The following is a 27,321-nucleotide window of genomic DNA, read 5'->3' on the forward strand; positions in this document are numbered from 1 at the left end:
CCCACCTGGAACCTTCCATTGGAAGGACTCAGGACAGGTATCTGGAGCCTTTATTCAGCACCAGCTCCTGTCACCCATTGGTTGAAGGTTATACCAGAGGAATTAGCTCCTCCTCCCTCTGGGCAATGACAGATGAGCATAGTCTTGGGGAGTGACTGGGGCCGAATTAGGAATATGCACAGTGTGTGTGTTGAGGTGAGTTAGCTGTTAGCATCAGGTCCGTCTGAGCCTGCTCTGAATCCCCGCTGCAGCAGAGACTACAATCAGGAGGCATGTCGGGCGACTCTCAGGGACACGATGCAAGCTGGCTGCGGTGTCTGTGACATGTGCAGTGGTAGCAGGTAGGAGCAGAGGTAGTCCTTGAGGGTCAGGGTGGGACAGTGCAGGAGATCACTGTGTGACCCTTACCTAGAATTCAGAGGGACTAAATCCTTTTGTGCAGTAGTTTCTCGAAGGTCTGTGCTATTTTATTTTACTATTTCCACTTGGGCAAAAGGAAAAGCAAGATATTGATCTCAGTTCTGAAGGGTTATTAATTGCCCTCACATGTGCCAGTCAATGTCAGAGCTGTCTGGCGGAAAAGATTAGAAATTTCCTGTGTGTTGTCTTTATCAGGAAAACACATACTGGCTGATTGCCTTTCTGATTTTCAATCTGATTTTCTTTTTATCTGATTATGAATCAAATACTGTGCATTGTGCAAAGACAGTCCTTATGCCCATATCATCATAAGAAGATCTTTTGATTGTGCTTGGTATGAAATTGGAATGTCCTTGTTTTAAATATTGACCCAGACAAGAGTGAGGGTTACATGACCAGCAGCAGTGCTCTTTAAAAAAAAAAAAAAAAAAGTGATAAGTTTAGAAAATACTGCAAAAAACAGAGAATGACATAACACTTCTATACCTGGCATCTAGAATTAAGTGTGTACGTTTTGTCCTTTTTGTCAGATAGTAGTTAGAATAAAAGTAATTGAATATTATAACAAGAAAAATTCATTTTAAAACGTTTATAATGTGAACTGAAAACTCCTTTCTGGGCCTCTGTTTCTTTACTTACCCTCCTTTCCAGAAATAACCCCCCATCATCAATCTGGTGCATGTATTTCCAGTTCTCTCCCCCCCCCCCCCCCCCTTATAAATAGTTCGCAACCTTTTTTCCACTCAGAAATTTTTGGATACGTTTACATTGGTTCAGATATTTAGTTCATTTATTTTTTTATTTTTTTAATTTTTAAAATTTTAAACTTCATTTATTTTAAACACTAGCATTTCATCTTAAGGCTAGGCCACAGTTTCTGTCCTTTTCCCTTCATAGCAGACATGTTAGTTGTCTGAGTTCCCCGTTACAAGAATGCCTCAGTGGATGTCTGTGTCTGGGTTTCTTGCTTCCTGTATGTAAGGATTATCCAAGAGCCTGTACCAAGGAGCAAAATTACTGGTTTCTAATAGATGCGTATTTTCACCTTGAATACATACGGCTAAAAATTTTGTCAACGTCTTTGACCCAATGCACAGTGTCTACACCAGACTGTGATTTTCTTCCGTATTCACCGCACCTGCTGTTTTGAGGCTTTTTCTGATTTTTTTGCTTTTCTCATGGGTTTAAAGGGATTATTTTGCTTTTTTTTTTTTTTTAAGATAACACTAAAAGAGGTTATGTATCTTTTCATATGTCTGGTGGCCTTTTGGGGTTTCATGTTCCCTCATTTGTTAGGTCCTATCTTTTGCCCACTACTATTTTTTAAATTAACTCCTATATTTTATGCATCAGGAATATCTTCTTTAAAATGTATGACATTATTTTGTCATACGGAAGGCTTAAAGTATAATGAAGTCTACTTTACTGATATTTTTCCATGAGTTTTACTTTTCATACCTGTTTAGGAAATATGTTCCTATTCACAGATTTAAAAAAAAATAGCTCATACTTCATTTTCTCTTGAAAATATTTATTTTTTTAAAAGAATTTAGATTCTTTTTTTAAAAAAAGATTTTATTTATTCATTCATGAGAGACAGAGATAGAGAGAGAGGCAGAGACACAGGCAAAGGGAGAAGCAGGCTCCACACAGGGAGCCTGATGTGGGACTCGATTCCGGGACTCTAGGACCATGCCCTGGGCCAAAGGCGGGCGCTAAACCACTGAGCCACCCGGGGATCCCCTCTTGAAAATATTTAAAGTTGTGTTTTGACATTAACGCTCTCATTCATCTGATTTTTTTAAAGTATGGTTTGTGGCATGGATTAAATTCCATTAATTAAATTAAATTTTTTTAAATTTCAAAATCGATTTTATTGTAGCCAAAACAGTGGAATTAACTGTACATAATAAACTATTATATACGTACACATTTTAAGTTATAGGGAATAAAGTTTATTTTGGCAGATAGTGTTAAAATTAAAGTTGCATACATTAGTAACATAACTCAACATCCTTAATTTGGTATAAGTGTGACACATTTTCCTGTTTTCCTGTGTTCTGCTAAATCACCATAACCTAAACTGCTTTATAAAACTGATATGTTGAAATTTAGCTTTACTGTTTTCGCTTATGCTCTGATTCCAAACAAAACTTTTCATAAGCTTCTTCTATCTCTGGGTCCATAAATTCATATATTTTTCTAGGTGGAAAGTGAGTTTTTTCTGTATCATTTACTGAATTAGTGAATCTTTTCTTTAGTATTCTCTATTTTTACTACATTCCCATTTGTGTAAGGGTCTGTTTTGGGGTTTTCTAGTTGCCCCAATCTGTTTATTCTTTGGCGAATACCACAGGATTCAATTACTACGATTTTAAAATAAAGCTTGACTTCTGTAGGGTAAGTCCTTTATTTTTATGCTGCTTTTATTCAGAACGGATTTGGATATTTTTTACTATATAGGCTTTGAAGTGAATTTCAGAAGCAATTTATCTAATGCCACCAAAACAGATCTACTTGGAATTTCTATTAGAATTCCAATGGCCCTTCAAATTGATTTGGGTATATATGAGTCTTCCCATATATACATGACTTAATGTCTCCATTGATTCCCATACTCATTTGTGCCCATTAAACTGTTCTTTACAATTTTCACACCTTTTTCATCTTTTTGTCTGGTTTTGTTTTATGGTGTTATCTGTACATCTGTTCTACTGATAAGTGACTTTATATTAATTTGAGAGGTACAACACAACAGTCTGATGTATGATTATGTTGTGAAATGAACACCGCAGTAGGTTTACTTAACATCCATCACCTCATGTCGTTTCTTTTTCTTGTGGTGAGAGCTTGGTCTAATCTAATCTCTTAGGAACTTTCAAATATCCAATATGGTGTTGTTCACTATAGTTACTATACTTTACCTTATGTCCCCAGAGCTTATCTTCTTGCTGGAAATTTATACCTTCTGACCACCTTTGCCCATTTCAGCCACTCCCTCATCCCCAACCTCTGGCAGCCACCAAACTGTTCTCTATCAGTTTGTGTGTTTTGGATTCCATTATATCTTATATTATACAATATTTGTCTTTATGTCTAACTTATTTCACTTAGCCTAAAGTTTTTCTTTTTCTTCGTAATCTTCCAGCCCACATTTTCTCTGTCCATTCATCTGTCAGTAGACACTTAGATAGTTTCCATGGTTTGGCTGTCGTAAATGATAGTCAGTGAACATGGGAATGCAGATATCTCTGTGAGTTAGTGACGTTGTTTTCTGTGGATATATACCCAGAAATGGAATTGCTGGGTCACTTAGGAATTCTATTTTTAATTTCTGGAGGAGCCTCCATACTGTTTTCCACAGTGGCTTCACCAGTTTAATTCCCACCAACAGGTACAGAAGGGGCCCCTCCTGTACTCATCCTTGCCAACATTTCTCTCTTACGTTTTGTTAATAGCTGTTCTGACAAGTATAAGATAATATCTCATTGTGGTTTTAGGTTGCATTCCCTTGATAGTGATGTTGAGCACCTTTTCATTTACCTTTTGTCCGCTGATATATTATTTCATCTTTTAATAGGTGTATTTCTAGATATACTGTGACATTTATTGCTATCATAAATTCTTTTTTCTTTTTTTTAACCCTTTTACGTTATATGGTTGGTTTTTGCTGGTGTATACAAATACTGTTTATTTTGTGTGGGATCTGGTGTCTAAGATCTCTTTTGAGCTCCTTTCATCATTCAAAAAATAATGTCTGTAAAATCTCAGATTTTATTTAGAAACATCCTGTCAGCTGTAATTAGAATAGTGTCCCAGTTATTTGATTCATCTTTTTCTAACCGCATTGGTGGGGACTTCTAGTATGTTGTTAAATCATAGCAGTGTTAAAACAATTCCTGTTGCTGTGCAGCTGGAGAATTATACACCTTCTTTCTCCTAATCTTTCATCTTGCTTTTGTTTTGTTTTGTTTTTCATCTTGCTTTTGTAATCACTGTTAGACATACATTAAAATTTCTTATTCTGCTCTCCATATCGGTAATCACCATTCTGCTCTTTGGCATTTTGGTGTTCCTTAAAACTCTGCAATGTTAAGTAGCAGATTAATGGAATTAATATTGGTGTCCTACTTTTATTTAAGTCAGTGGCTTCCCTGATTCTTGATTTTCTCTCCTAAGTCCCTTTGACTACTTTTTTCTCCCATTTCCCCAAACCTGGTACCTACCCCATAGACCCTCCTTCTCCAACCGAAATAGGACTAAATCAGAGAGCTTTGTCTTGGTCTACTTTTAACTCATCGGCATCTTTAGACTACATTACAGTTTTCTAAGGGACGTTTTTATCTTACTATCTATTTTGATCAAATTCAGAGATCATTAGAAAGCAGTGATACTGAGGAACTAATTCAGTGTAGCCCCTGGAAGCCACATGAAGGCTAGTCAGTGACTGTGATGTCACATGAAATGAATGATTTAAATACAAGGAGAATACCTAATGGGGACCAATGTGGTCTGTGAGCGTCTCACACCCTTCCGAACATGAGTGGCCTCAGTGGTGGCAGCAAGAGTACTGTGCTGCCCTGCATACGGGCTCTTTCCCCTGGAAACCAGGACATTCGCTGAGATTGCAGGGCACATTGTGTATGGGTGTCCTAGAATCAGGCTTTGCATAGAGCGGTAAGGTTTTGGTTTCAGTAGGTATTTGTATGTCGTTTATAAAACATCTCCGACTCCTTAAGGGTCACTGAACTTAAAAAGCCAAACGGTTCATCAGTACTACCTTGAATAAGTGGTTTGATACATCTAGTTAATGATGTGCTGTGGCTAGTAAGAGGTTCTTTGGGGTCATAATTGAAAGCACAGACTGTGTGGCCCATCTGTCGGCTTTGAATCCCAGCACCGCTTCTTAGCAGCTCTGTGACATTGGCACATCGTTAAACCTCTTTATACCCGATGTTGTCATCTGTAAAATGGGGATAATCCCATTACCCAATTCATAAGGCTGCCAGGAGGAATAAAGAAGTTAATATACGTGACGATCAACAGAGCCTTACACACAGTAAGTGTTACATATAACTGTTAAGTATTTAAAAACTCAGGATCACAAGAATATGTATTCCCTTCTGTGGATCTTGCAGTTTGGTGGACACAATAAAATATGCTATGCTGGTTTTTTGCTGTTGGGATTGCACAAAAAGAGACGTTCACATTTAGAGAGGTGTTGCTCGTGGCTGTAAGTCACGGAATACCCCTTTATTCTTTCAGGAGTGTTTTAGGATAAGTATTCTTTCAAGATTAAGTGTTAAGGAGTTAAAGGCAAAAGTCTTACAGTGTTTTTTTAAATATCTGTTTCAGCTGCACAAGATTAGCACATTTTTCTTGGCAAAGAACACCTTTTCCTTTCATTTCTTTTTTTTTTTTTTTTTTTTTGGTCCATGGCCTTTCTTGTTTTTTTTTTCCCCAAACACTTCCTCTGAGGCTCCTTTCTATCATTTGCCTTCATTCTCTTCCCCATGCATCAGCACTTCCCTCCCACCACTTCCCATCATCTGACTTAAAAAAAATAAAAATAAAAAAAAAATTTAAAAAAGCCCCAAACTTGTTCATCGATTGTTTAGCATGTTTCCTTCCTATTTTGCATTCCCGTGGGTGTCTGGGACAATCAGAGTGGAAGTGCCCTGACAGCATGGGAAAGTCACTGTGTCACTGGGGATGGACGTCACTTTAAGAGTGCAGGCAGGACACATGATGGATGGGGTAACCGAAGCAGTGCCCAGGCCTGGTGCTCAGGAAGCCGGTTAGGAAGCCATCAGCTTCTAGTCTTGAGTCACTGCTCAGTTATTTTCAAAGAGGTTAGTTGGCTCAGGATTGGCTTCACTGTTAGATAACTGAAGGTATGTTTCCTATACCGTGGCCATGTGTGATTTCTTTATCTGAGGACAGAGGATACAAGACATCAGTGGTCTCCCCAAAGCCTGGAAGTCCTGGGTCTAAGCTCTATTGCTGTGTTTATTCATAAAGGTAAAAAACACTCAAAATCCTCCCAAAATCAATGACATCTAGTTTATAAATAGAAGTGAGCTGGGTGGATGTCAGAGGCACTATGAACCAGCAGTACGTAGTGCCATCGCCGTACCTCCAATGGCCAGCATTTATTAATCACTTGAGGCCAAGCATGTACTGCACGTGTCAGATCCCTTCTTTCATCTCACACCCTGTGGAGACAGCCATTGTCCCCATTCTACAGATGCAAACATGTGGATGTTTCGAACCATTTTCACTGTGATGGAGTGCCTTTCACGTATGCTGTGTGCACCTCACAGGCCAGAGCACGTGCGTGTAGCTACTAGTAAAGAAGCCAAGATGCAATTTTTTTTATATTCTCTGGATCAGAGTAGGTTTCGGTTACAGAGTAGAAAGATGGAATTACAGAACTGGAGGACAGTTCTATTTGCACTTGTTTAAAAGTTCATGCCTTCCAAACGTCCAGGGCCTTATTAATGAGAGGGAGTGACAAGATGACCTTTTCTTCATCTCCCCACTCAAGGATTTATAGTGAGTGCGCTTGCGGTAAAAGACACAGTTGTCATTGTGTTATGGGTTAACAGTGTTCTATCAGGTGTGCAGTGTTGTAATTATGATCGGGGTGGGTACGTACACCCTTAATCCGTTTCACATATGAATCTTGGAGATAAGCAGCTGCCAGAGAGGTCGGTTAAACACCATCCTGCCTCAGTCGGCACAGCCGGGCTGCTTTCCCCTTCCTGGGCCTCTGGCCGTTCTCCCCATGCCTGCTAGAACAGATGAAACAAATCAAAACAGCTTTGAGGAGACTGGTGCATCCCCCCCCCCCTGCTTAATTTAAACCCCAATCAAGTCTAATTATCAGAGCCATATTACTTGCTGGCAATAATTTGCTTTGGGTACAACTCAGAGCTACGTTGAAAATTTTATTTTGCCTTCAGAAAATTGGTTTACCTTTAAATTTTTTCCCCAGATTTCCCTATGGAAAATTGGTTCTCTTAATTTAGGTATCTTGTAATTTTTCTCATTAAAAAATGTGTGGCATGTGATATCATTAGATTTTTTTCCCTAAATTGAAGTGACTTAAGTGGGTTGACATATGTGCCGCAGTATAATTGTGCTGTGTTTTTGGAGCTCAAGACAGTAATTACATCCATAAACTTACTGTCTATGGTAAAATATGTTAACTGATCATTGACATAAAATTCATTAATTTGAATCAATATATAATGCTCTGAGAAGCCCTAACAAAGGATCATTGACTGATGGGTAGGATACCGTCGGAGACCCAAACATTTCTCCGTGAACAGCAGTCAGCAGTAAACATTTCTAAACAGCAAGTCAATACCATGATTCCCAAAGCACACCTAGCATGAAGCCTACAAGAAATTTAAACTATGACATGAGCCCAATAATTGAATTTACTTGTTTTTAAAAACAAAGGTTCTCTTCTCTATTTTTGATCTGTACAATATCGAGCTGACTTTCCTAGAGGATCTTGGAATTTGACATGCTCAGATGCATCACGCCTGGTTACAGGTGTGGATGCTGAGGTCCAGCAGAGCTAAGTGACTGGGACCCCCTTCCATCACCCATCAGGAATGGGATGGCCCTGGCCCTCGGGTCTGCATTTCCTGCTTTCCCCCTTTCCTAAGATTGAATAACTTTATAAGGCAAACTGAAGCATTCTTGGGCTGGGAAGTGATTTCAAATTCAAAGTAAAGAATTTCCTTAGGAATCCAATCCCAGGATTTTCTTTTCACTTGAGACTGCAAACCTAAGGATATCACATGAATGCAAAACCTTGGCAAAAGCAAAACCCCTGTCATTAGATATGTGGTTGCTTTACGGATAATACCTGGTTTACCCCTTCAGTATTTCTGGGAAGCAGGAGCCGGAGGAGAAACGTACCACATGGCTTCTCTGCTTAAATTGCTTGTCTCTGCTCCCTTCAAACACACGGGCACATCCATCGTGCTTTCGTGCTCATGCTGGTACCATAGGCAGTTTGGCAATGGCATTTTTTTTTTTATGGGTAGGGATTTATTTTTAATTCCAGTATAATTAACATACAGTATTCTGTTAGTTTCAGATGTTTAGTCTAGTGATTCAACAATTGGACACATTACTCAGCGCTCATCAGAATAAGTATGCTCTTCACCCCCTTCGCATGTGTCCCCCGCCCCTCCGGTAACTATCAGTTTGTTCTCTATAGTTAAGAGTCTGTTTTTTGGGTTTGTGTCATTTTTCCTTCTTCATTTGTTTAGTATCTTAAGTCCCACCTGCGAGTGAGATCATACGTTGCTTTTCTCTTAACTGACTTCACTTAGCCTTATGCTCTCTAGATTCATCCATGTTGTTGCAGACAAGATTTCATTCTTCTTATGACTGAGTAATATTCCTGTGTGTGTGTGTGTGTGTGTGTGTGTATCGCATCGCATCTTTTCATGCATTTATCTGTCATTGGATACTTGGGCTACTTCCATGTTTTGGCTACTGTAAATACAGCTGCCATAAACATAGGGATATATATCTTTCCACATTAGTGTCTTTGTGTTCTTGGGGGTAAATACCCAGTAGCGAGGTTACTGGATCGTAGGTTAGTTCTATTTTTGACTTTTTGAGGGGCCTCCATACTGTTTTCCATAGCAGCTGTCCCCATTTGCATTCCCACTGACAGTGTGCATGAGTATTACTCTTTCTCCACATCCTCGCCAACACTTGCTGTTTCTCGTGTTTCTGATTTTAGCCTTTCTGACAGGTGTGAGATGGTAATTCAGTGTGGTTTTGATATGCATTACCTGGAGGATAAGTGATGTTGAGCATCTTCTCATGTGTCCGTTGGCATTCTGGGTGTCTTCTTTGGAGAAATGCTGTTCATGTCTTCTGCCCATTTTTTAATGGGGTTATTTGTTTTTTGGGCATTGAGTTGCTAAGCTCTTTTTTTTTTTTTAAGATTTTATTTATTCATGAGAGACACACTGAGAGAGGCAGAGACACAGGCAGAGGGAGAAGCAGGCTCATGCAGGGAGCCCAATGCTGGACTTGATCCCAGGACCCCGGGGTCAAGCCCTGACTACTGAGCTACCCAGGCATTCTGAGTTGTATAAGTTCTTTATATCCTATGGATACCAACCTTTTGTCAGATGTTATTTAGCAAGGGCAATTTTAAAGGTGGAACAGCACATGCTGTTTCAGAGTCTGGACTGGGCAGAGAAGAGAGAAGGGAAGCAGTCCCTATGCTTGCTGGTGTTAACTTTGGCTCAGTTGTCCTATGGTTACCTTATAGCTTCTCTCTGACCCCCAAATCACTTTGTACCGAGCTCCCTTCCTCTCTTTCTCCTCTTCGTCTCCTCTCTCCCTTTCTCTCCCACTTCTCTTTTACTTCCTCTCTCTCTTCTCCCTCCCTTCTTCTCTCCCTCCACTTCTCTCTTTCCTTCTCTCCCTCTCTCCCTCCCTCCTTCCCTCTTTCCTTCTGCTCTCTCCCACTACCCATCTCCCCTGCAGACTTGTATCAAAAGGCTCCATGCCCTTTAGTGTCAGGTTGGCTTAGGCCCAGTGGGCAGTGGCTTTGGAAGCAGGGAGGGGGAATAGAGAATATGATAGAAGTCATTCTCTGACTCCCTTCCTGTGGCATTAGGCCCAGGCTGACTGAATGCTCTTCTGAAAGTTAAGGGCACTTGTCAGGTGACCCTCTCTACCCAGCTCTGTCCTGCACGTTCTGGAAGCAGCTTCCTCCCTTTGCCTCTTCTGGTCTAGGTGTGAGGAAGGAGCCCTACTCCTTTTACTTCTTTGTAAATAATTCCACTATCAATTTTTGTCTCAAATCATCCAGTCTGAGTTATGCACTCTTTTTGCTGCAGGAACCCTGGCTGAAACATTGGGTGTGAATGAGCTGGTATAATTGTGTGTTGTGTCTGTAAATTTGCTTCATTTATTGATTTGGTAATTATCTATCCAGCATCCACCGAGTGCCAGGCAGAGGATAAACAAGACCAAACTCCTGGCCTTGTGGAGCTTAGAAGGGAGGAAAAAAAAAGAAAAGATGAACACATACATGTACAATATAATGTCACAGAATAGTAACTTTTATGAAGTAAAGGAGAAGTGGAAAGGAGTGATGGGTGGTCTTTTAGGGGAAGGGGACATTTTAACATTGCTGAATGCGGTGAGTCATGCATGCTTTGCAAAAGTACTCATAGGAGTGTTTTTTAGTGAAGGGAATCACAGGGAACCTGAGTTGGGAATGTGCTTGAAGAGCTCTGGAAACAGCACAGAGACTAGTGTGGCCAGAGAGCAGTGGGGATTGGGATGGGATGAGGACCACAGGATCCAGACAAGTACCCAGGGCTGGGCTGCTTGAGGCATTGCAGGCCCTCAAAGGACTTGCGGTGAGTAGAAGGGAAATATACTGGAGGGTTTGGAGAGAAGGAATGTTACCTGTGTTTTACAGTGTGGCTCTGTCTGTCGCTGGGAAAGTGGAGTTTACTGATGGCAAAAAGAGCAGAAGGGATGTGAGGTATTGCTGGATCCTGGATGACTTGGATGCTAGTATGTGTTGAATTGTGTCTGCCTCAAAATGCATTGAAGCCCTAGCCTTTGTATCTCAGGATGGGACGTTGTTTGAAGAGAGAGTCTTTACAGAGGTCATTGAGTTAAAAGAAAGTTGTTAGGGTGGTCCCTAATCAGGTGGAACTGGTGTCCTTATAACAAGGGGAAATTTGGAGAAGGAGGCAACCTGTGGGAAGGAAAGAGCCTTAAGAGACTTAGGGAGAGGAGGGCCATCTAGAGGCCAAGGAGAGAGGCTGGGACAGAGCCTTCCCTCACAGCCCTCAGGAGGAAACAACCTTGCTGACGCCTTGATCTTAGACTTCTGGCTTCCAGAACTGTGAGGAAGTAAGTGTCTGCTGTTGAAGCCATTCACGTGGTGGTATGTTCTCACAGCACCCCCGAACCAATGATACTGGTAAATGGTTTGGATGAGGTGCTGATGGTAAAAGCAAGCACGGTTGAATTTGAAATACGTCATGAAGTGAAATCCCCTAGAATTTGCTGATGGATTAAATATGGGGGGCAAGGGGTTGGTGGCCCCACGGGAACTGAGATTAAGAATGTGACAGCAAGGCTGATGCCAGGTCGTTGCTTAGAGCAAGTTGGGTGAATGTAGGAGTTGAGGCAAGATGGAGGTGAGGCCACTGAGGAGAGAAGTGCGGGGGACAAAACATCAAGAATCGCGTCATGGGCTTGTAAAATTTGCAATTCCTGCTTAACATCTCAGAGTAGGCAATTGGGGTTGAGGGGGAGATGTGGTGAGGGCAGAGTCATAAATGCCCATTTGGGGTCACCACCCACCCTGCCCTCCAGATCTCCCTGAAGAGCCTGGGCTGCTCCCTGCTGCCTGTGTGGACACCACCAGTTGTACACAGAGGACTAGAGTCAGTACACAGGTATTTTTATATAATGTTCAATGTAGTTATCTTAATTTATGTTAGAGGAAAAATAACTGGGTGGCCTGGGTGGCTCAGTCTGTTAGGCGGCTGCCTTTGGCTCAGGTCATGATCCTGGGGTCCTGGGATCGAGTCCTGCAGGGCTCACTGCTCGGCGGGGAGCCTAATTCTTCCTCTCCCTCTCCTCATTATCTCTCTCTCCAATAAATAATTAAAATCTTCAAAAGAAAGAAAAAAGAGAGAAAGAGAGACATTTGTAACTGGAACAACAAAGCCAAGATTTCAAGATACTATTACTTAGGCTATCATTAAAAATTGAAGTATTTCATTTAAAAAAATGGAGTCATCTTTCAAAATAATTAAGAGTAGTATACATAGTAGATGTCATAGTAGACAGAGTACATGGATCTGGAAATATGAGTAAGTGAATGATTGACATTTGGGTCGCAGCCTGAAGCTGCAGAGTCTAAGGATTCCTGCTTTATTATGGTCTAAGAACCGCTTCCTTAGTGTGGTTTTGAACCGTAGGTCAAATCCATCTCATGTGGCAGCCAGAGCCTGGCATTTGTTTAAAAAGAAACTATCCTAGATGAGCAAATAGTGTGCCTTGCCAGCAGTAAGAGTCATGTGTTGTTGAAGGAGGTGAAACGTATTTCTCGCTGAGTATCGCAGTGACACAAGTTAGAAAGCCATTGTTTTGGGGGTTTGCTTTCACAGGTGGGAATATCCCTTCCACTACCCCATTTTGGTGACTCTTAACTCCAGCCAGAAGTTTGAAAGAAAAAAAATGATGTACTTTCATCTTGACCAAGTTATAAATTATGGAAGTTCTCATAAATTACAGTGGGATTAATTCCATGGGTTTTAGAGTCCTACAACGTCCTCCTCAAAAATGTGTTGTAGCTTCTAAATGGTACATTTCTTGCATGTTCATTTGGGTTTTTTGATCCATATTTTGATATGCTTGGTAATTGTTAAATCTCCCCAGCTTGTGAATTCTTGGAGTCAATTTATTTTCAGGAACTTTCTTGACTTTGGTCCTCGATTGCTTGATAGACATGCACGGGCTCCTTTACTAGGGCCCGTTTGCAGGAGCATTGTTGTATTTTAGTCAACTCTTTAGCAGGGGCTTTGGTTGGGGATGAAACACATTCATCACAGGCAAAAGGATGTCTCAGAGTTTGGTGAAAAATCTTATTACCTGAGAATGCATATGATTCTTTCCAGAATTAAAATTGTTTTGAATGGACTTTTAAAAGACGTTGTCTGGGAGCCCTTGAAACAATTATGTTTATTTTGTTTGTTTGTTTTCGTGTATTAAAATATCTAGGTGATATTAGAGATGTCTGATAGTAGATTTTTTTTAAACCATGGGATTAATGCCAAAATTGTGGATATACTTGGTTTAGAATTTTTCTCATGGTTCTAATTTTGAGATAGAGTACCTTATCCATGACTTAAAGAACTAGTTATTTTATAATCCGACATCAGCCACTAAATTCACTGGACACCCATTATTTCATGCCTGATAAATCATTCTCCACTGAGTATTCTTTGAAGTGTGTTTGTATGATGCAAATTACGTTAAAGTACTATGCTATCAGATCTGTACTGTTTAGGGAACAATAATTTCTTTAAAAAGTATGATCTGCAGTGTTAAGGGATGTTTATGATTTCTAAAATGACTTACTTAACAGGAGTCTTGACGAAAGCATTTAGCACGGACCTGAAGTGTGTCTCATTAAGTTTCCAGATTATGCACATGTCAACACTTCCCTTGTCATTTTTTGTCTAATAGTTTATTTACACAACCGAGGGCTGCTACTTTTATTAGTAGTGGTTATGATGGCACAAAGATTTTGGTTAAGTGAACCTAAGCAATATAATGTTGCCATGAAACCGATGGTGAGGCTTCCACCCCTCCTTCTCTTGTCCCCACACCCCCCTGCAGTAAAGAGCCTCTATTTACGTATGTAAATAAGCTGCTCGGTAGAGAGCCCCCTGGGCCACCCAGGTCCAATCTGTTATTTTGCTGAAGTTGATGGAATTAGCCAGGAGGTAAATGCTACCGGGAGACTGATGTCTCAGTTTGGGATGACAGATACCAGAGTCTGAAGGCTGTCATTTAGGAGGAAAAATGGCTTCTTGGGACTAAAAGTTTGGGAAAAGAAAATGAAGTCATCTATTTTGTCTTTCACATTAGCCTGAATGTTAGAATTCAGTTTTTCTTGAACATGGGAAGTGGTAGGTACAATTTTTTATATATATAAGGTGTTGATTTCCGGGGCACCTGGGTGGCTCAGTGGTTGAGCCTCTGCCTTTGGGGTCAGATCCCGGGGTCCGGGGATCAAGTCCCGCATTGGGCTTCTTGTGGGGAGCCTGCTTCTCCCTCTGCCTGTGTCTCTGCCTCTCTCTGTGTGTCTCTCATGAACAAATAAATAAAATCTTTTTTAAAAAAATAAGATGTTGGTTTCCTGCATTGCCGTTAATAAGAGCCCTGTTTGCTTTTTAAAAAATGTCAAGTATTTAATAATTGACTTTATGTAACTGCTTGTGCTCAGAGGTGCATTGTCTGTACTTCTGGTTGTGTCAGGGAATCTGGCCTATAACAAGACTAGAAAAAGGAAAGAAGGAGCTTTTACATGCCTTCATTGAGGTCTCCCTCAAGTGAAGAAGCAGATGTGTCTAGCTTCTAATGAATTAAATTCTTCTCAAAAGTTTTTATCCAGTCCCTAGCTATGTACATCTTTCCACAAAGCCTCAGTATCATCCAGCTGATTCCAGAATATGTGAGTAACTGACCATGACTGACTTGTTTTTTTTTTTTCCAGTGGTAGAGTGCAATGCGACTGTTGAATTCTGTTGAAAATTAAGATTAGTTTAAGATAGGAGTCACAGGGAGGAAAAACTTGGTGTGAGCTGCTCACAATTCCTTTATTTTCACCCCGTATGCAATTCATTAAAATGACATCAATCCTCCAGGGTGTTCTTTGGTTTCTATTAAGATGTATTACCAGAATCTGTATAAATGTATTGATTATTTCATACCCATATTTGTTCACTGCAAGCAGACTATTGTTACAGACTCATTGTACTTGATGATAAATGAGATAGAATGGAAGCCAGGTTTCAAAAAGCCACCTCCCCCCAGCCCTCCTCCTGGAAGGATATGCTTAGTCTCTTTAAACTGGCCTTCTGCTGGGGAGTTGAACATCAAGATTCTAGTTTTAATATCAACATCTGCCCCCTGCTGAGTTCATGGTGCAATTTGCTAATTAAAAAAAAAAAAAACCACACCACTTTCACCTTGCAGCCAGAAGAAGAGCAATAAACCACAGGCCTACGATTTAGTTAATTTGCACATTGACTGTAATTGTATATTTAACGCCAAGATTAATTTTTTTCCTCATAAGTGGAAGCCTGGCACTGTGCATTGGAACTCTTAAATCAGTTCTAATCATTTCATAGGAAGGTTAATAAGGGCAGATAGATCTCCAGATATATTAATGAGGCTATTTATTTATTTATATCTAATGGCTTATTTTTTTTTTTAGGGAGAAAAAAATTAAAATCACTTTCTGATAAGCCATTGCATTTAAAGGAGAATTTTCAAACCCAACTAAATACATAATCTCGTGATTTATAAAACATAGAGTAGGGGCACCTGCGTGGCTCAGTCCATTAAGCATCTGCCTTTGGCTCAGGTCATGATCCCGAGGGATCGAGCCCCAAGCCCATCTGTGGTAGGGCTCCCAGCTCAGGGGGGTGTCAGCTTCCCCCTCTCCCTTTCTGCCCCTCCTTCCCTTGCTCACTTTCTCTCTCTCTCAAACAATAAATAAAATCCTTTTTTAAAAAGTCTTAACGGTATTTCTCCTGTGAAACTATTGATTCTTTTGAGTGGGAAGTCATACTCAGGTTTTTTTTTTTTATTTGTTTCTGTTTTGCCAAATATTCAGTGAATTAATGAGCATCACTTTTGCTGTTAAGCCTTTGGTCCATTTTTCTAGGTCATCTGAGATTTAAAACTGTTTCCTTGGATTCTTCCAGAAGAGAGTAGGGAAAGAATGTAGGTTGGCAGGGCAGTTACTAAAGAAAAACATAATTCTGACTCGTAGTCTGCTACTTAATGACATTTCCTTTTTGAAAGGTAAGCATTATACGTTGGACACCAAAGTAGTGATTGTTGGCATTTCAAGTGGATGTGATTGATCCACGTGTTAGAAGTAATAGAGCTGTTATCCCTGGAAGAAGAAGAATTGTTAAGTATTGTACTATAGATGCTGCATTCTCACCTCAGTAGAAGGCCTTGTACTCTGCTGTGTCAACAGGGCTGAGCTAACTATCACACTCATGCGAGGGGCTCTGCTCCCTGTGTGGCCTCTCCCTTGGACCAGGGCTTTAGGCACAGGGATGTTTAAGACCTTCTCTCCATTGCTTTCATCTTCCTATCACTGAAGTTGATGCTCACCATGGATCAATTGTTTGCTTCTCAAATTCTTGAAGGAATGGAGAAGTGAAACTCTGTACAGTTGACATGGACCTCTATTCTAAACTTGCCCTTTAAAATATAATTTCTTGGATTTTTTTATGTATATGTTTGGCATGGAATAAACAATGGGAAGCGTTAAGTCTTTCTATGGGATCTATCTCTATATACAAGAACATTCATAGGACGGGTCTAAGGAAAAAGCACCCTTTCTCATAGATTAAAGTACCAAAGCTCAGTCTCTGTTGGAGCCAATAAAATTTAATTGCATTCAGGGACAGAAATTTTGGTGGTTTCCAGGTACCCGGAGTTCTTCCAGGATGATGCAGGGAGGCTGGAAGTTTTTCCATGTTTCTGAGGAAGGCTGTGATTCCCATGTCATTCTGCTGATACTTACATGAGTGGCAAGTCCAAGAGTTCCCTTTAATGCCTCTTGTTATTCCGGGAAGATTGACTTCAGTGTTCAGGGAAATCGGGTTCCAGTCTTCCTTGGTGTCCTTCAAGTACAGTCAGAGAAAGTATCAGATAAGGGAAGAATGAAGATTTGTTGGGCAATGTCTGCATCCTGGGCTGCGTTCTTAACTTTATTACTCAGGTGTATATTTAAGGCTGGTGTTTAACAAAAGGACTTGAAGGTGGCATGTGCTTCCGTGGGGGGAACACGTCGTGTTTTTATTATTGGATATCGGCTAAAAGAAACAAGTACAGTGCCGTTAAACACTGTCCCTCTCCCTTTTCTGACCATTTCCCATCATCCCATGCCCCACCTCCTCCCCTTCCCCTCGCTCGTTCATGCCCCATCTTCCATTCACTGTCAGGAAGGGCAGCCTCCGAAGAGCCACTTCAACTCAGCCCGACATCGGCAGAGACTAGTGGACCCAGCTGCTTCAAAAGTGAGTGTGTCCCGTCGCCCCAGGCGGCAGGTGTGCATGGGGGTGTGGTTCCTCTGTGCAAAATGAGGTGGTGGGTTTTTACATGTGCTGGTGAATTTGAAGGCCTACGAGGAAGCAAAGTCTGCTGTATTAATTCAAGACCATCCATACCAGTGCAGTTGTGGGTTTGACAACCAGCCCTGAAAACCATCAGAACCCTGATAGGTAGTATTTGCTGGTTTCTGTGGGTACTCCTACCACAGCTGGCTTTCAAGTGCCGCTGTGACAAAGCTGACCTCACAGCTGGGAAGAGATGGACACCACGTAGAGCACCGGTACATAGTTTTTCCTACCCTACAGATGAACTTGATATTAAGTCCTAGTAAAATATAGCAAAGGAAATCGGAAGTCGAATCAGTTTTGATTATCTTTTACCTTTGTTTCCAATAGAATGTATTTCATTATAAGTTTAGATATTTCTAACTCATAATAATGACTGTGTTTAAACACCTGACTTGTACAGCTCCTGAAAACTCACAACTTGGTGAGGGGAGGCCTCCAGAGCCGTAGTTAGTGTTGTGTACCTGTTGGGAATACTCAGTCCAATTCGGTCATGCTCAGCTCTTCCCTTGATCTTAGAAGGCCAAGAAGTGATGGGTCATGCTCAGCCCTTATGCTCTGTTTGATGAATAGCAGTAGCCACAGAAAAGTGGGTGAGGTTTTGGGTTAAGGCTTGCTAACCCCACACATCTCAGGTAAGTCACGAGCCAGTCCTGCTGCACACGGATTTGCATTGACAAACATGTACTAGCAAATAGGCACAAAGCGTCTTGCACCCTGTCAAATAAACCCAGGGAAATCCCTACTCTCTGGCCTCTGAAGTCCTCCAACCAAATCTTTTCGGAAAGTTCCACTCAAGGTCGATGACCTGACAGCTTTCCACAGGCAGGGTTCTCTCACCCTTGTAGTGGGCATCCAGCAACAGGGCTCCTCTAACCCAGTTCCTAGACATGAGGCTATTGAGCATTTGGTCCTCAGGGGCCAATCCTGAGGGTACAAGTTATAGGCTTCCCTAGATCCTTAACACTGTTCATGCAAGGGTGAAGAATGTCTTTAGATTGATTTTGCCCACTTACCCTAAATACCTCTAGTTTCAATGATGACTGCCTGTTTGTTAACATCCATCATGCCAATCAGGGAGCCACTGATTTTCATTTCAGCACTGAAAGCCTATTTCATTATGCCACTTGGCAAACTCTCTAGGGTTGACTGAAATGTATATGCCTCTTATGTATTACTAGTTGACCACTCTGGGGGAGTAAATTGTGATCAGGGCCACTGACTGTACAGGGGATAATTTAAACCAACATAGAAAACCCCAGTGCCTCTGGTAAAGTATTTGAAAGTGAACTCCAGGATCCGTAACCCTGTGTTACATGTATTAAGTGCCTAGAGTGCCCCTTCCCCAAGCTCTCCAGACAATTCACTTTGGCTCATAATCCTTATGATGGAGTCTTGGAAGTTCTCTTGGTGTGGGAGGGGAAGATATAAACCAGCTTTGAATAAGTTGGATGGTTTCATCATGTAAGAGGTGAATTTTGGTGAAGGAGAGCACAGCTCCAAGTATACCAGGTCTTTCACCCCTAAGGACTCCACTCAGCACGTGCTTTGGTTCCTCTTTCTTTTTTCCTGTATTCATTTCATTCTCCCTTGACATTTCAGAAATACTGTGCCTTACCATGTAGTGTGTTATTATATTACACTCTAAGTTAGCTAATTTTCTTTTAATGCTGAAGAAAATTGTTTTGTTGTTTTATTTTGAGCAAGAATCCTTCCCTTCCAGATAGAGTTTAAGAGGAAAGTCACTAAACTACTGTAAAGAAGTCATCTGGTGCTTTAATGTGCTATGTGAATAGGTTCAACCATGTTACCTAGTAGGTTTTAAAGGTCAACTCCTTTCTCGCCCCAAATACGGCAGTACTAGAAATTTGAGAAGGGCCTAAGAATCTTTTCTAGCATTAAGATATGTTGGGGGAAGCCACTGTTAGCTGTGTGGGTATGTTACTTGGACGATAAATAGTAAATGGAAATGTGCGCCTGTGTAGCCAGTGACCTTTCATTATAAGCACATTGCTTTAGAATCTGTGGTGTATTATTTTCAATTCAATAACCCGAGCTGCAGTAAAGAACCCTTGCAAATTATAGGTGCCCATGTTGTGGGGGGTCAGAAACAATTTATGGTAAACCAGCTGCCAAATCTTCTGAGGGCATTGATTTTGTTCTGAGTCAGTGTTGTGTAATCTCAAGAGAAGTGTGCTCAGCTAGAAATGTTTAGTTCCCCTGTAGCAATATAGAATATACTAGACTGGGTTGTACTTTGCACTTTGCCATAAGCCAGCTCTTGGGTAGCCACTTACCACGGAGCCTCCGTTGCTCTAGATTTTTCTCCTCTATTAAATGAGAGTATATGAAATGTTCTCTTAATCAAATGAAGCAATTATTTTTCTTTTCCCCTCAAGGCTATTTATAACTAGTCACTTTACCATCTAGTCTGAGGTTTTTGAATGGCATTTCTCAATCCTGAAATCCCTCTACCAATGACATCATTCCTCATTACTTGCAGACCATTATTATTAGGCAGTCTTCTATCACTGTCTTCAGTGGAAGTTAATTTTTAGAACAGAATTGCATTAAAGCTATGGGGAAAATATGGACCAGACATAAGGGGCTCATTGTCTGCTCAAGGAGTTGGTGCTTTTTTTTTTTTTTTAGCTTGGGTTTTTTTTTTTCCCCTCTTAGAAAGCTTTTTGGTGCTCTAAGTATAGGAAAACAAGCTTTTAAATCTGTTTTATTTGAATAAGAGGAAAGGGTTAGGAAGAAATCAAAGGTAAGTAATCTGCCTCTGATTGGCTAAGCTTGTCCACTGGGAATTTCTAAATATTTGCTTTCACTTTGAGAATATTCTCACTTGTCTCTCCCCCAGTATGAATGCTGTAACACTGTAAATGAACAAAGAATGAAGCAAAACGGGCGATAGGAATAATAGTTCAAAGACCGCAGAGCAGTTATTGTGGAGTGGTAAAGGCCTCTGTTAAATAAAAATCAATTTGCTATGGAAGCACCAGGGACACGATCTGGGGAGACGGGAGGTACACAAGGCAAGAACACAGGAGAGTACAGAGGATTACTTTTCAAATCCTCTGGCATTTCTGCCCAAAAGGATGATGAAGATTTATTCTAGATGAGCTGTCGTCTTCCATTGGAAGCTTTCCTGATTCAGAATAAATAGGTTCATAAAGATTGTACTTACAGTTTGAGCCTGTGAGAGTAAATAGGGGTTCAAAACCAGAAAAGGTATTGTAACATTCTATCTTACTTTAAAAAACAAACCAAATGACCTGAATGCCCTGGTAATCCAACTACCAAAAACCCGCATACAATTCTAAACTATGTTGTGGTAGTCTGCTGTAGGGCCTGAAAATCCTTTATACTAATTCTCAGCAATTTTTCCTACCTTTTTCTAATGAGAATAAGGTTTATAAAACCTGGACTGCCCTGCTGGGAAAATCAGCCCAGAGCCATCTCAGAGCAGATGGTCTTCTTTTCTCATGACCATAAACATTTTAGAATTGATCTTTTTTTTTTCTTTTCATTTTTTACCTATCTGAAGAGTAAATGTCTTTGAGACCTTAGAAACCCACTGTTGAGAGGGGACAAGAAGCTATGCTGAGTTCACAGTTGCATAGATGAAGTGGGATAATGACAATAGGAATCAGGGCATCGTGTTTCTGTCTGTAGTAGCAGAAAAAATCAGTTGATTTTTTTTTTTTTTTTTTTTTTGAGCAGTGAGGGGTTTGGTTTTAAAATGTCTGCATTTTGAGTTTTGTTATGCATTGAGTTTCTGGATGGTGACGAACACCTAGTCCCAAGAATTTCAAGTGTTAAAGAATAATTTCTTTTTTGGAGGATGTAGTATTTGTTACTCTATTTAAGGATGTTGGAAGATGGGGAAGGGGTTGGGAAGACCAGTTGCCATAATTATTCTTGGAGTATTTTAGTCACATAAAGTGTCATATTATTGGTGGTTTTTTTTGTTTTGTTTTGTTTTTGCCAAGGCTAAAAGAGATGGTTGATTTCTATCAGAAATTTTTGAGGTAGTTTATGGTTTGTGTTTGTTTTGACATCAGCCATCTACAAATTACCTTTGGTCCCAGTTAAAATGAATATGAATCCATATCTGAAACTTATTAGCTGTGACTTTGGGCCAGTTATTTAATCATCTGAAGAAAGCCTCAGTTTCCTCACCTGAAAATGGAGAAACAAAATAATATCCCTCTATCAGATTGTTTGAGTTCTAAATGAGAGATAATGTGTAAAAGTTTTTCCCACACAGCCAGTTAAGGAATATCAGACAAATCAGAGCTATCCTTTAAATTATGATTACTGTTGTCATGGTTACTAGTTAATAATGAATTCAACTGGAATTTTTCTCTTATTTTATAAAATAAAGGGTTAGGACCAGATGATTTTTGGGGAGTAAAACGTCTGCATTGTTAAAAGTCTGTTCTGCTCATGAATGCATACCATGCACTCAGCTGTATGTTAGGCGTGGAGGGATATAATTTGCAGGATCGGGTGCTTACCTTCAAAAATGTAATAAAATTAGCAAATAAGTAAAGCTGAGGCAGTAATAAATTGTATGGTAAACAGGATCAGTGCGGTATTGGGTATTGATTTTGAATTGAGAGAGATCTGTGAGCGGCAGTCAGAAAAGATTTCCTAGAGCTTGTGAGTTTTCATCTAGACCTTGAAGGAGGAACAGGACACTGTAAGCAGTGTGAATGCAGATGTGAACGTTCCGTAGTGCACACAGGAAAGTTGTGTGGCAGCCCAGAACGGAGGGAGTGTGACCTGAGGTCGACATGCAAGGTGTGCCCTTGATGTGACCCTCCGTGATGGGATATGCACAGGCTTTGAGGTCAGGCAGATGTGCAAGAGCTGCGGGACCAAGAAGTCTCTTCTTTCGGCATCAGCACGCTGGAGGCATGACATTACCTCCCTCATTAAGAAGGTGGTTGTCCTAAAATAACCTGGTGTGGCTAATCCATGGAGTAATAACGCTGTTTGGGGGAGTCAGCTGGAAGTTCTTAGTTAACCTAGGCAGGGTCTGCCCTGTGACCTCGACATCTCCATCTGGAAAAAGTGGCCTGTGTCCAAGGACGTGTGCACAGATGCTTCTGGCAGTACTGTTGGTGTTCCAGAAAGTTTAGGGTTACTGTGGATGTAGGCAGTTGAGAGAGTGACTGGGAAAGTAGGGTGGATGGCTTCCTGTAATGTCCAGCAGATAGAAGCAGCCGCCTGGGGTGGAGGTGGGTGACCCACAGCAATGAGGGCAGAGCCTAAAACATGTCTCTGTGTGAAAACAAGGTTAAAAATTCAGTTCTACAGTACCACAGTTTTATCATCAATTAAAAATACAGGCACACCAGGGGCACCTGGGTGGCTCTGTCGGGTAAGCGTCCGACTCTTGGTCTCAGCCCAGGTCTTGATCTCAGGGTCGTGTGTTCAAACCCCATGTTGGGTTCCATGCTGGGCATGGAGCCTACTTAAAAAAAAATACATGCACACAATAAAATTGACATTTTCCAGGAGTTCATGCAAATAGCTAGATATCCATCTGGGGCCTTAGAAAGGTCGCTTGGCACAGAAGTGGAAAGTATTGTCGAGTATGTAAGCCGACAGGTGGAGTCCTGAGCTCTGGGCAGAGCGGTATGATTAACTCTGTCCCATCCCCTACCCTCGAATCTCCCCAAGCAAGAACACGTAGGCCAGGAGACAGGTTAGAAGGGAGACACACGTGCGGCCAGAGCACAAGCAGCCTGGTGTGAGGGAGATTGAGCTGATGCTTATGCAGCCCGGGCATGTGCCCCATGTGGTCCCAGGTCCTTGACACACCGGACCACCCCCTGTATCCCTCACGACGACCTTGGGGGGTAGTACTTGGCAGGCAAGGAAGTGGAAGCAGGGTGAGGTTCAATCGCCTGCATGAGATCACACAGCCAGGAAAACAGGAGGCCACATTCAAGCCCGGTCAGCCTGGCTTGGGCTCCCTGTTCTTCACCAGGAAGCCTTGCTGCCTCGTGATGGGTATAACTGAAGTGGGGAGGGAGGGATAGACGCTTCCCCCCACGTGATGCCCTTGGCACATGCCTGGCACTTGCAGCTGCGTGGACAAGTGTGTTTTGTTTTTGTTTTTAAATTGCTTATGTTTGGTATGTCCACGTGTGTAATACTTTTTATTAAAGTATGATACACATTCAGAAGTATGCAGCTCGGTGAATATCCACAAACTGAACAGTCCTGGGCAACCAGCAAAGTACCCCCAGATCGAGAAACAGAACAGGATGGGCCATCTGCTACACAAAAGCTTTTGTCATTTTTACTGGGCACTCAGTTATGGTGGCTGCAGAGCAGCATCATGTGACCTATGAGCCTTCAAAAGCAAAACGCAAGAGAAATATAACACGTTCCAAAACGTGTCGCTGCAGCTATTGGATGTTTCCAAAGAATAGGGAAAAACAAAACAAAAACAAAAACCCTACCTCTTCATTGATTTGACCACAGTTAGTTGCTTCTGTTAAGACTGGCTGAGGGGCATAGACGACTCACGAAGGAAAGCAGAGGAAGCTCTCCCTGAATTTAAGGCGACCTCCTGTTGACGAGAGCAGAGCACACACTGAGCAGCAGGTGTCAGATATGAATAGATGGGTAAAGGCCTCTGTGGTTTGGATCGAAAGGAAAGCCTTGCAACAGGGGGATGAAGGCTCTTCTCCCTTCTCCCCTCTCCCCTCTTAGGGTTGGTGGTGGTTGTTTTTACCTCTACTGGGCAACTGTCTTTGAAGTTCATTCTCACTAAACTCATGGGCCCCAATTGACAGGGCACAGCTAGGACAGCAGACATCACACCCAGAGCCTAACGTCTTCCCGCATTACGAATGATGGATTGCCTTTCTTCATGGCCAAGAAGAAGCCTTTGTTGAATTTGGGGACTACACTCCTATGGTGCTCTTCTGCTTGGCAGCCTATGCAGGATTGTTCTCTGCCTTTGGCAGGACTGCCTGGAGAAGTTCCCGAACCTTGTGCAGGTTCCAGAGCTGAGTACAAGGGGAAGCCAGGACGCAGACCCGGTTACTCCCCGTACATAGCTTCTGTGTCAGGTGCTTTGTCAGCACCAGCTTTAGAAAGAGGGGCTGTGCCTCTTTCCTAGGGGATGCCCTGGACCAGCCAGTATTTCTCAGGGTTCACAAGGAAGGCAGTCCCTCTCCTGAAGGGGATCATCTTTTTGCCTCAAGTGTCAGACGCATCCTTTGGCTTACCTACCACCCTCTTCCACCTGGTAATACGCTACCCTGAATCTCTGTACTGCTGCGAAGCTGTCGGAAGAGTGTTTTATTCTCCTTATCGTTCCTAAGCGTGTTTCTCCTGATTTATAACGATTTGGACTTCAGTAGAATTCCACACTCCTAACATTTCAACCAAAGAATTGGCAAAAGGTGCCCCCCTTTTTTTGTCAGCCTAACATCTTTCTACATAGACACAGAAGGGTAATTTTAAGGAAAGGGGATTCCAATTGCTTCTTCTCTGTGATGCTATCTACAAGATGTGATGTCAATCCAGCACTAAAGCATTAAAAATGGCAGTGCTACAACGTGCCTTTTGGAATTCAGTTCCAGTAGAATATGCTTACTGTCCATTTTGTAGTCAGGCTCTAGGATTTAGTGCCATGATTTGAAGGTGAGTACAGCCTGTGGCCTTCTGAAGAATTCCTACCTGGTCTTTTAAAAACATATTTTTACTGAGATGTAACACATATTTTAAGCTTGCTGTTGCCCCACAGATCTTAGATACTCATTCTTCTTCTGTCGGAGTAACACCTCACTACAACGTGCAGATGTCTGTGAACACATGGACTATACCCATGTAACAACCCCCCAGACCACAAAAAAAACCAGCTATGGCAACATCTCAGAAGACCCCTTGTTGCAATTTTCAGAGCGTTTTAGGTTTCTCTTTTTTGTTTTCAGAATCTCATGGCTTTCCTGACACTGTTTTCCAACAGCTGATTTATTATCCAGTAAGTGGTATTTGGTTTTGTTTGCCTTTGTTTTTTGTTTGTTTTGTTTTGTTTTTTAAGAAAAGGGTAGGATTGGGCTTCAAAGCACAGGTAAAAAGTAGAAAAAACTTGTAAAGACTACAATCACCGTGGCTTTCAGAATTTTGGTTGCTATAATTTCTCCTTGAAGTCTGTTTGACTGTTGCGGCTGAAAACATTAAGGAGGAGAAAGTAGTTGGGCCCATGGTTCCTCTCAAACAGATTCTTATGGCATGATCTTTCTCTTTTTTTTTTTTTTTAATTTCCAGCTGGCAAAGGTTAAGTAAGCATAGGTGCCTTGCATGGTGTGTAGCTCAGCATCTTTTACCCTTAGGTGGATCCCCACCCATCCAAGGGCTTTAAAAAAGTCGTAAATTACATTTTGTTGACTTTTCTCAGAGTCATCAGAGTTGTGCTTGCCAAAGATGTGTATAACAGGTAATTGGACAAAATGAGATTAGCAATTTATTTGGAGGAATGGTGGAGGAAATCTTTTTAATTTAGAGGTAAAAAGGTCACAGAGTGGGTTAAGTACAGGTTACCCAATTTGGCTCTAGATTTAAGAGGAAGTACTGAAATCATCCCTTTGCCCTCAAGGATTTCGGCATCCTGTGTGCCTCTATAACCCCCTTAGCCATCAAGCAGAAAGAAAAACAGATTAAAACATAAACAGCTACTCTGAAAAAGTAATTTAGACATTTAGCTGGGCTACTCTTATCTTGCCTGGGGATTCTGCAACTCCTGGTAGGGTTGTGGGGGGAGTTTGTTTCGTCACAGTACTTGGGTAGAGCATCCTCAACAGCCGGACACACTTGCTGGCCAATGCTCACTGACTATGATTATTTTGGTAGCTGGACTGCTTATATAGATAACTCTATTGCCTGTGTTCACATTTTTATGTTAATTTTTGGGGAGCAGCATACGCTTGCCATTCCCACACTCATATTTACCTACTTCCCACCTAAAAAAGAGATTTCACTGTGATGTACCCAAGTATGGCTTTCTCTGTGTTTATTTTGCTCAGGAGTCACAGAGCCTCTTGGATCTGTGGATGGATGCCTTCCATCATTTTTTTTTTTTTTTTGAAAGTCCTAAGTCAGTGTCTTTTCAATTGAATATATCTTCTACCTCATTTTCTCTCTTCTCTTTCTAGGACTTAGTGTATACCCATGTAAGCTGTTTTATACTGTCTCCTGGGTCTTAGATACACTTTTTAGCTTTTGGCTTTGTTTTGTTGAGCTTCTCCTGGTGATTCATTTTGGAAAATATCTGTCATTTTCACTTAAACTTTCCTTTGCTTTGCCCAGTCAGCTGGTAAGTCCATTTCATTCTGGCATCCTGTCTTTCAGTCTCTCTTTTCCCTTTTGTTCTTCATTATAACTGCAGTTTTTACCTCTATACAGAAATGTCCTATGTCTGCATGTTGTCACGCATGTTTTCAACTGTATCCTTTAGCATAGTTATCTTTGAGTCTTAGTCTGATAACACCCAGATCTTGGTTATCTGTGCATCTGTTTACACTGCCCATTTCTCTTCTTATCTGTGGGTCACAGCAGTACCCAGACCTAGCTCAGGTGGATAGTGCAGTGACTCAGCACCCATGCTCAAGTGGTGTGACATAGAAGAGACACACTTTCCCTGGACCTAAATACTGTGTACCTCACTTTCTACTGATTTATTCAAAATGTTTGACCTCCTCAAAATTAGGGACTTCCAAAGAAGCAAAATATCCTATTTCTCAGATTTCCTTTTCCACTTGGGATATAGACAGTGACAAGAGACTGTTGCTGTTACCTTAACAATCAAAACCAGCAAGGTGGGCTAAAATACCATAGTTAAAAAAATAATAATAATTTTAAAAGCCAGGGACATAAGTAAACCTAAAAAGAAAAGCAAATTCCAGAGAGTGATACACTCTTG

The 27,321-nt window shown here is 41.3% G+C and overlaps 1 protein-coding gene across 1 annotated transcript in view; it reads left to right on the forward strand.

Moving 5' to 3' along the window:
• MAST4 (microtubule associated serine/threonine kinase family member 4) overlaps positions 1-27,321 on the forward strand; it is a gene marked incomplete at its 3' end in the record, with an annotated part of 472,864 nt that overhangs the window by 233,189 nt on the left and 212,354 nt on the right. Inside the window, exon 4 of the mRNA XM_072745280.1 lies at positions 17,196-17,270. Within this exon, the coding sequence (XP_072601381.1) occupies positions 17,196-17,270 (75 nt within the window). The remainder of the gene's footprint in view (positions 1-17,195; positions 17,271-27,321) is intronic.

Source organism: Vulpes vulpes, chromosome 2, assembly GCF_048418805.1.
Source record: "Vulpes vulpes isolate BD-2025 chromosome 2, VulVul3, whole genome shotgun sequence".
Classification (NCBI taxonomy): Eukaryota; Metazoa; Chordata; class Mammalia; order Carnivora; family Canidae; genus Vulpes; species Vulpes vulpes.